General features: G+C 37.8%; 1 protein-coding gene across 1 annotated transcript; it reads left to right on the top strand.

Moving 5' to 3' along the window:
- The first annotated feature begins 4 nt into the window (after nt 1-4).
- On the top strand, nt 5-2,301 carry Uev1A (Ubiquitin-conjugating enzyme variant 1A). The gene is made up of 4 exons (XM_071595823.1): nt 5-37; nt 455-597; nt 690-815; nt 1,039-2,301. Exons 1-4 carry the CDS (start codon nt 13-15, stop codon nt 1,177-1,179), a joined length of 435 nt encoding a protein of 144 aa, XP_071451924.1. The 5' UTR covers nt 5-12; the 3' UTR covers nt 1,180-2,301.
- The last annotated feature ends 6,761 nt before the right edge of the window (nt 2,302-9,062 follow it).

Consider the following 9,062-nt stretch of genomic DNA (forward strand, 5'->3'; position numbering starts at 1 on the left):
CCAGTGCGCAGCATGGCGACTTCCACTGGAGGAGTGGGTTAGTACTTAATTTTCCTTCTTACTCATAACAATTTATTTAATTAACTGAAACTATTTTGTACAGAAGGAGCGTTTGAATATGAGAAATACATTAAAAGAACTAAATTTTAAGGAATTCGCATTGCTGACGCTAAACCGATGGTCATCTTTCTAATCTACCGTACCGGTGTACGCCGCACCCGCCATTTTTCTAATAATACAATATTTTGTCCGTCATCAGCTCAGTAATTTTGATGACTATGAGTTGTGTGGATTTCTTGAGGTATATCTGTAAATAAGGTGCTACGCTGCATCAGATGATCCCTTAGTGAATTTAATCTTAGCTGCGCCTTTATCTACACGCCTGATGATCGTTAAAATTTGAAAATTTACCTTCTGTGGTGTTGAACAGAATTTTATTGTGTGTTTTTGTTAGTGGTTCCCCGGAATTTTCGTCTGTTGGAAGAGTTGGAGCAAGGCCAAAAGGGTGTTGGCGATGGCACCATCAGCTGGGGACTTGAAAGTGATGATGACATGACTCTAACACATTGGACAGGGATGATAATTGGGCCACCAAGAGTAAGAGTTTTAGAAATTATAGTATTCTGAATATTCCGAAGACAAACGTGATCTCTTCGATTCACAATAATTTAAAATATCGTTTTTTGCAGACCCCATATGAAAATAGAATGTATAGCTTAAAAATTGACTGCGGGGAGCGGTATCCAGATGATCCTCCGAGCTTGAAGTTCATATCTAGGATCAATATGAGTTGTGTCAACAATTCTACTGGAGTGGTAAGTTATTTATTTGGGAACCATTATTTTCCTTAACCAAGATATTTTGAAGTTACCGTTAAATTTCTGTGCCTAATGGCTAAGACCATGTGATCCCTGCCTAATTGGATTGCAGCGACATTGATGTGATTTAGATATGGTTGTTATTATAGAGTGTATTATTGAAATACAGTGTTCAGATGAGTATGTCCCTCATGAGTGAATCTTTTACGTTGAATTTAAGGTTGACAATAGGGCGGTTCCAATTCTCTCCCGCTGGCAAAGGGATTATACCATCAAGACGGTTTTGCAAGAATTACGAAGGCTTATGACCCTGAAGGAGAATATGAAGCTATCCCAGCCGCCTGAGGGTAGCTCGTTCTAGTTGGGCGCCCACCGCCTTCTTCCACGGCCGCGGATGGAGGGCGGGTCACGCGGCAGGGGGAGGCTTCGGGCGTGAAGCCTAATGTGAGGGAATGGTGATGTGGTGGTTAAGCTGGCAGTGATGGAAGGTTCGGATGTGCCGTCGCTTGCAGCACCGCCCTTTTTTTTGCGTTCCATTGCCGTCTCGGTACCGCCCTCCGAATGGAATCCCTTTCAAAATGCGGTGTGTTATTTAAAAAAAAGGAATGTATTTATGGGAGTATGTCCCTAGGTTGAATAAATTATGATTTTAAGCCAAAGGCCATGAGAGGAATCAATATTTAATTACTCAAGATAATTTGTGCCTCTTTCCCTGCCTTTATCATGGATGGTGTATTTTTTAGTAATTTGTGCACACAACACCATTAATGGCACTCAGTTTCCACCATTTTTTGGAATATATATTTTTAAGTTCATCCTGCAATATTCGTTTCTTTTGGCATATCCATGATTACTTCCATAAGGACCTGAAAGCATTCCTATCACTTTAAAGCAGTCTCCCCTGTAGCTGGGTGCTTGCTCATTGCGTGGTAGATTGAGGAGGTAATTGGTAATTAAACATAGTGAAAGAAGAAATTGTGACTTTTGAATATTTTTTAAGCAGATGGGGAGACTGAAGCAGGCTGAAGATAAGAAGAAATCTACAAGGATTTCACTTTTTGGACATTGCTTTTTGTAGTTCGCGACTCAAATCCTTGCTATCAAGAGAATCGAGTGAAAATTGTGGCAAACAATATCTATTGCTTTTAATGTAAATATATGCAAATAGGATTCAGTACATTATTTTGCTGGTGTATAAGATCTTACTACAGGAGAGGAATGAAATGCTGTTTGGCATACATGCTCATATCATAACTATTTTGGCAAGTCTCTCAACCTTGGTTGTTTTCTTGCTGGGTGATTTGCCCTCAGGATCACATTAAGGGCTCCTCACTTTCAGCTTGAGATAATAATGAGGGTGTTTTTGGACTAACTTGGTTTTGCCCCTCATTATTTAGCACTGGGTGTGATAGTGGCGTTGAATCAGTGTACTGATGTATTACTGAATAAAATGCAAAAAATATTAAAGTCTGGTTTAACACAAGTCAGTCTAATGGTTTTATTCTGTACATCAATCCAAGTTGGTTCATAATCCCAGAGGTCAACTGTTAAGTATCACTTTGAGCTTACAGTTAGCTTTGTACTCTTTCTTTTTGCCATAACTGTTTTGAAGGGTGATAGTGAGAAGTCCTAATTTTAAGCTTACTTATTCCAGGTTTATTTTTGTAAATTTTTGCTTAGGAATTGTATTGGTTACCATTGTATCTTGTATTTTGTATGAGTGAAGATGTAAAATCTGATTAAGAAATGCGATATTATGTCAGAAATGAAACAGGTTAAAGGTATTCTTTAATGTTCAAGGATAATTAATACTCATACAGCCTCCCAGGCCACAGCTTTGGGGATTGTATAGTTTGGCTTCTGTAACCACTTGAAGCCAAATAAGTGGTTACTGGTAGAGTGACGTGTAATGTTGCCACAAGGAACTAGCTCAGTTACATGAAAACTAACGCTTGTGTTCAAATTGTGTACAGTGTTTAACTCATGATTCCTCAACTGGTCACGAAAGTGACATTATTTTGATTTGGGAATGGTGTTGTTTCTGTTGACATAGATTGTGTCATTGGGAAATCCTGCCCCTTTGTTGGGCCATTGACCACGTATTAATTTCACTATACATATATATACTTTTGCTTCTGGACTCATTACTTAGTGCCAGTGAATTGTTAAAATGGGATAACCATTAAAGTTTCAAAAGACTAATAATGTTCATTTTATTCTTTACCATGTGGACACATTTTTTGGTACTTATCTAGATTTTTCTCCACTGTTAGTCTTATTGTTTAATATCATTTTTTGGGAAGGTAAATTTTTTGTGGATCTTTTGCCTGGCTGCTCATGCAGTGCTTTTTTCATTCATTCATCTTTGAAAGATGAATATATCCTGCCATTATTATGTTAGTCAGAACATGATGAAAAGCATAAGGCTCGTGTATAATAATATTTTTAGTGAGATGGGAGGAATGTGCATTCTATTGACATTTTCAATCCATAAATTTGTTTGTATGCTTAACAGGAAATACTTTTATGAGCATATCACACTGCAGTTATTAAGTTTTGTTGAAATGTTGTCATTTAACTAATCTGAATGCCAAAGAAAGTATGTAACTTTTTTGTTGTGGCTCAGTTAATGTTAATTTTAAATCAGCTATTGACTTGGCTCAATAATATGTAGAATAGATGTTTGGGTTCTTCTACAGACATGTCTTTAATAGGTAGAATACCTTGAAAGAATGAATTGACTTTGCTAATATGTTGACTCCTGATACCTACCACTTTTCTACAGGTTTACTTTTCTGTCTTATTCTTATTTTATAGAGAGAGTAGATGGGCTAAAGAAGTAAGAAAGCAAATTTATTGTTGAAGCCACAACACAGATTTTTAGTTGTGACTGGTAATGGATTCCTCATATCATTGTTGAATGTAAAAATGAAAACTCTTTACCATAAGTTTGTGAGGTTACAGAATCACTATCCTTATTTGTGGGAGCAGAGGTCCACTCATAAAAGGGTTCAAGTAGAACATGTTTCACTTGATAAAATTATGAAGCAACATTTTGAAGACATTCTTAATGGGGAGCCTACAAATATGGCAAATAGGGACCATTTTTATTTTGCAAAATAGCTTGGTAATAGTGGGCCTTTCTCATAAAATACTTGCAAAACCAATGGGAGTGGACCAGAGAAATTCCACTGCTGATAAGGAAGTCACCTGTACATTTGTTGCTGAGGAAATGCTTAGTGTTCCTCAAATTCAAGTTTCTCACTGTAATGGATTTCTCATTTGGAAGTGAACACTTATTGAATTATGCTTCAGTTAACACTCTTGTATATTTCACATGGGCTATCAGCATCAGTGTGTTTTACTGGAAATGATTTCAGCCTGGTAGTGGGCTCAAGTAGAGCCACATTAGATCATGAAAATTGACTCACAACATTTACACGTGGAATTGGTTCAGGCAAATAATGGTGGACTCATTAGACAAATACACAGAAATACTAGGTTGCAAGAAACCAGTGAAGCCATACCACCGACAGTTGGAGGACCCAACAGTGTTGGGAGTTCAAGTATTGAGGCATTCCGAGAGAGATTTTGGGGGGTAGATTACAATAGATTTCTCTTTGTGGAATTAATTCTTTTTTAGAAAAGTGATATTGCATGAATCAATTATGAAAAAAACGCTCTACCACAATTTAAGTCAGAGGAACACTGCTAGTTAAATCATCATTTATACCACTGAGCTGTGATATCCAATGGCAAATGCAGCCACATAAAATAAGATTAAGTGCTAACACCATTGAATTATGAGAGAAGATAAGACATGAAATATCTTGCAGTAAGAGATAATCAAGGCAGAAAAATAGCCACCAAAATTTTTTTGATCAGAAGCTATCTAACATTAATGGCAGGACCTCAAACTTGTGCAAGCGTGTTGAGGGGGAATGTTAATTCCACATGCCACCAGGAGTGCTTCTGAAGGTCATTTTGTTTGTGGTCTACAAGCATGTGTGCATTAGTTTACAGCCCACCCTCGTAATTAGCAAGAAAATACATCACAGACCTCTACAATGAAATACAGACCTAGGTTATAGAAGCAATGATTCATTGGACATCACATTTCTACACTCCATTTCTCTCATCTACTAACTTCCCTCTCCTAAATATTGTTCTAATATTTCATGTCTTCATCCTAACCACTGTGGTCCACTTCAGTGTCTTTCCCATTACTCCCTACTAAGCTGTGCAAGGATGTGTGATGATGAAAGTGGATGCCTTGCCAACTCACTGCTAGCCGGAGCATCTAGTGCAACGGGCTGTCCTGTATTATCAAAATTCATCAGCAATATGGTGCTCTTCATGCTTTCATGGAATATCTCATTGACATGATTTCCATTTGCTTTCCCCAATGTTTCGATCGGAACACAACATAAATGTCCACCACACTGGGATCAGCTGTCTTTGCAACAGTATCACTGTAGAATAAATTCACTCTCCCTTCAACCTATTCAGCATGGGTTTTTTTTAAGGTAATCTACCGGGTAAGGTAGGTTTTTCGATGGACACAACTACCAAACAAATATTTTGTGACTACTAACAAAACACAACCCTAAATTCTACTCTACACCAGGTCCCTCTTCATCTCTTGAGTACTTTCTTCCGCCCTTCATCCCGTCCAACATCCCTATCCTGTTCCTTCCCTTTCCTCTTTTGCCCAACATTCTACCCTCTATCACAGTCTTCAACATCCCACTGCCGGTCAACACCCCCTTCATCCACTTTTCGGGTTACTATACCAGAAACAAATATAATTGTCCCCGTCATTGCAAAGATCAATGGATTGCATAAGCATTTCCACCAAATCAAGCTTGTCCATGGAAGGGGAAGAAAAACAGTGCTACTTATAATAATTATTAATTACGTTTAACCAAAGTTTCATATCCTCACATTTCTAATAATATTAATATAATCTGTCAATACCACAGTATAGAGTTCTGAATTTACACACTCCTATCCCACTACTTAATGCTGCCATTATATCATTTTAAATGTCATATTTTACAGACAGAATAAACCCTTCTTTATCATATTTTCTCAGTTGATAGTGCTTCTAACCTTACCCTTTCTATAGAAAAAATGCTTTCAGGGATCAAGTTGAGCTCATCCACTTCAATGCTCAATTCTATTTGAACAGGGCTAATCTGGCTGGTAGTACTCAACAGGTATGCATTTTATTTGGTGTAATCCATGATTAAATTTGGCTTTGTGTCGGCTTTATGCATTGAATAATTTTAAAATCCATTAGGTACTACTGCTAACTGAAAATTTAAGATTGCACTTACTTAATGAGGTTACCGAAGCTTCATTAGAATTGAGAGTAATTTCTACACAGAAGAAAAACTTTTCCAAGAGTTCCACAGCAGTTCTCTTCTGCAGAATATTATGGTGAACTAAACAGCACTGCTTGGTTACTATGCCACATCAGAGTTCTCAGACTTTTTTGGAGGCTGGAGTAAAATAAATAAGGGCAGAACTATTTATTTTGACAGTTTGAAAGAGTACTACATAATTCTAATTTGTTCTAATAAATAAGTACTTACACTACTGCGGTAGAAATGCTAGTTGCATGGCTCATTCCATACACAACATTGGACTCAATAAGAAATAAAATAACCAATTTCTCATAATTAAATCTTACTCAAATGCTACGTGAAGCAGTGAACGAAATATGTATAGTTGTTTCATAAGAGTTAGTTGAGGTTTCACATTGATACTTGTCAGCGGGGCATTCTGATGGATAGTGTAATGTTTAAGAGTAAAGAATGTGTAAATAAATATTTTAAACTTGATATGTATGCTCCAAATTCTTTTCCTCCAAATATTAGGTATTGCCCTATGAGATAAGTAATGGTGGTGATCTTCATAACTCAAGCAGTTGGTCTTCCTGTATCAAAATACAGAACAGTGTGCTCTTGCTGAGGCTCTTTTAATTTTTGGTCGATTGTAGACTATTGTTGTTCAGCATTATTTTAATGTCAACCCTAGATTTTTACCCAAAATGACTCAATTTTCTATATGGTTGATAATTAAAGTTTAATATTGGTTAAATAACAGAAAGCTTTCAGTATTCTCTGGAATTACCATATCTGTCTGACCATCTGATAAGGTGTTAAATTGTGAGGTGACTTATGTTAAGAGGATCTTAAGAATTCTGTCCTTCGTCATGTACTAGAGAATTGTTCCTCAAGGTGTCACCTATGTGATGAATTAATTAAGATTTCTCTCAGCCTATTCTCTACCACCTAAAACCCTAAATCCACTAAAATACCAAACTGCAAGATTAACAGTTTCTGGCTAGATGTGGTAAAAGGAATTTTAATTAAAAAAAAGAAGATTTGGCACATTCCCACAAAATAAAAAGTTTTAATAATGATGCAGGTTTTGACTCATGAGTCATGTACCTGCAGGTAACTGATTCCAAATACTTGTCTACTACAAATTATTTTGTGAAAGAAAAGACTGCCAACTGAGGCCAATATTAAAAAATTGAATGGCTGAAGCACTGTCTTTTCCATATTAAAAGATTTTGTTCTTTTCCATAGACTTCATTTTTTAGATAATGCATTTCACCGACTTGTGCTATCATCAGGTACATATTTTGTTCACATGCAACAGTTGAATATATAGTTTAGTAGAGGGGGTGAATGTAAAAGGATGGGATGTTTATAGTGGGAGTCACGGTTATTTAGGTAAGAGAAAAGAGAAGGTGGCGATGCCTTGGTTGTGATGTGGGGTGGGGTGGCGGGGAACGGATACGCTGAATGATGGAATTTGTTTACTGTCAAGGTGAGTTTCTCAGAAAGGAGAGGAGAGGGATGTGAGTAATTTCTCGTTACGAAGAATCATTTTCGTGCCTGCCAATAGCCTTCTAATCTTGATTTGCTCAAGAGTGTCCATTTTTAATCTTTTAGGAAGGATATGCAGTATTTCGGGGACAAAATTGCTGTTATTTGAAATCTATGAGGTGTTTTGCAAAGAGGGAATTGAAATTTTGATTTTTGGGACACCAAGTGTGTTCTTTGGTTCATGTCTTAAAATTCCTCCCAGTTTGACAAACATAAAGAGGTGTTGCAATTATCATTTTTAGTATATGGGGGCCTGATTAATGAAGTATTTCCTCTAAGACAAACAGGATTGAATAGATGGCTGCGTAGGTTTTCCTGGTGGTGGTTTGAAGAATTTTTCATTCTCGGGTTTCACCGCGTCGTTGTTTGATTCAGACAACAGTTTCGCCGAAGTTGCATTTGGCGTCTTCAGGTCGAAGATGAGGGACTTGGAATTTTGCCACCCTTATACAGGTGGTCCCGTCTAGTGGCTGCTCGCTGATTGGTCCGTTCCCAGAGAACTCTCTTCCACGCGTTGTGGAGATGGTAGCCTTCATCTCCGTTAATGTTCTCCGGGTTTTTTGCATCTCAATTGCTTCTCTAATTAATCGTGGGTAGTATCTACTCTCCTTGGCTATAATGTTTGCTTTTTGGAATAAGATCTCGTGACCGGGTTCACTCCATTGATGTTCTGAAATGGCCGACAGGTGAAACTGCTTATTTGTTGTTGCCCGGAGGTGTTCCTTCATCTGAACTTTCATTGAGCGGCATGTTTCCCCAATGTAGGCTTTCCCACATGAACAGGGTACTTGGTAGTCCCCTTCGTATAGGTCTTTCGGAATTTTGAAGCAATAATAATAAGAGAAGCAATTGAGATCGCAAAAAACCCGGAGAACATTAACAGAGATGGAGGCTACCATCTCCACAACGCGTGGAAGAGAGTTCTTCGGGAATGGACCAATCAGCGAGCAGCCACTAGACGGGAACACCTATATAAGGGTGGCAAAATTCCAAGTCCCTCATCTTCGACCTGAAGACGCCAAATGCAACTTAGGCGAAACTGTTGTCAGAATTAAACAACGATGCGGTGTAACCCGAGAATGCAGAATTCTTCAGGATTGAATAATTTCAAATACAATAGCAATTTTGTCTCTGTCTGTCAGAGAAATACCACCACACACCTACGAGTAGGCAAGATTTTCTCAAGGTGCCATACATTTTCCCCAAAACAAAGAAATTCAAAATTAAAAGGAGATCAACTAGAAAAGTAATAATAACTGTGTTGTGGAACTGAAATGGGTTTCCGGAAAGCACAGGCAACCAATTTCTACAGCATGGGCGTACTACCCCTTGTCTCTGGCTG

This window comes from Hetaerina americana, unplaced genomic scaffold (assembly GCF_022747635.1).
Source record: "Hetaerina americana unplaced genomic scaffold, ioHetAmer1.1.p SCAF_7, whole genome shotgun sequence".
Classification (NCBI taxonomy): domain Eukaryota; kingdom Metazoa; phylum Arthropoda; class Insecta; order Odonata; family Calopterygidae; genus Hetaerina; species Hetaerina americana.

What these genes read in the sequence shown, in the direction of transcription:
- Uev1A (XM_071595823.1), top strand. Translation starts at nt 13, where the DNA reads ATGGCGACTTCCACTGGAGGAGTGG. An exon ending in GACTTCCACTGGAGGAGTGG is followed by an intron (nt 38 to 454) that starts GTTAGTACTTAA and finishes TGTTTTTGTTAG; the next exon opens with TGGTTCCCCGGAATTTTCGT. An exon ending in TCAACAATTCTACTGGAGTG is followed by an intron (nt 816 to 1,038) that starts GTAAGTTATTTA and finishes GTTGAATTTAAG; the next exon opens with GTTGACAATAGGGCGGTTCC.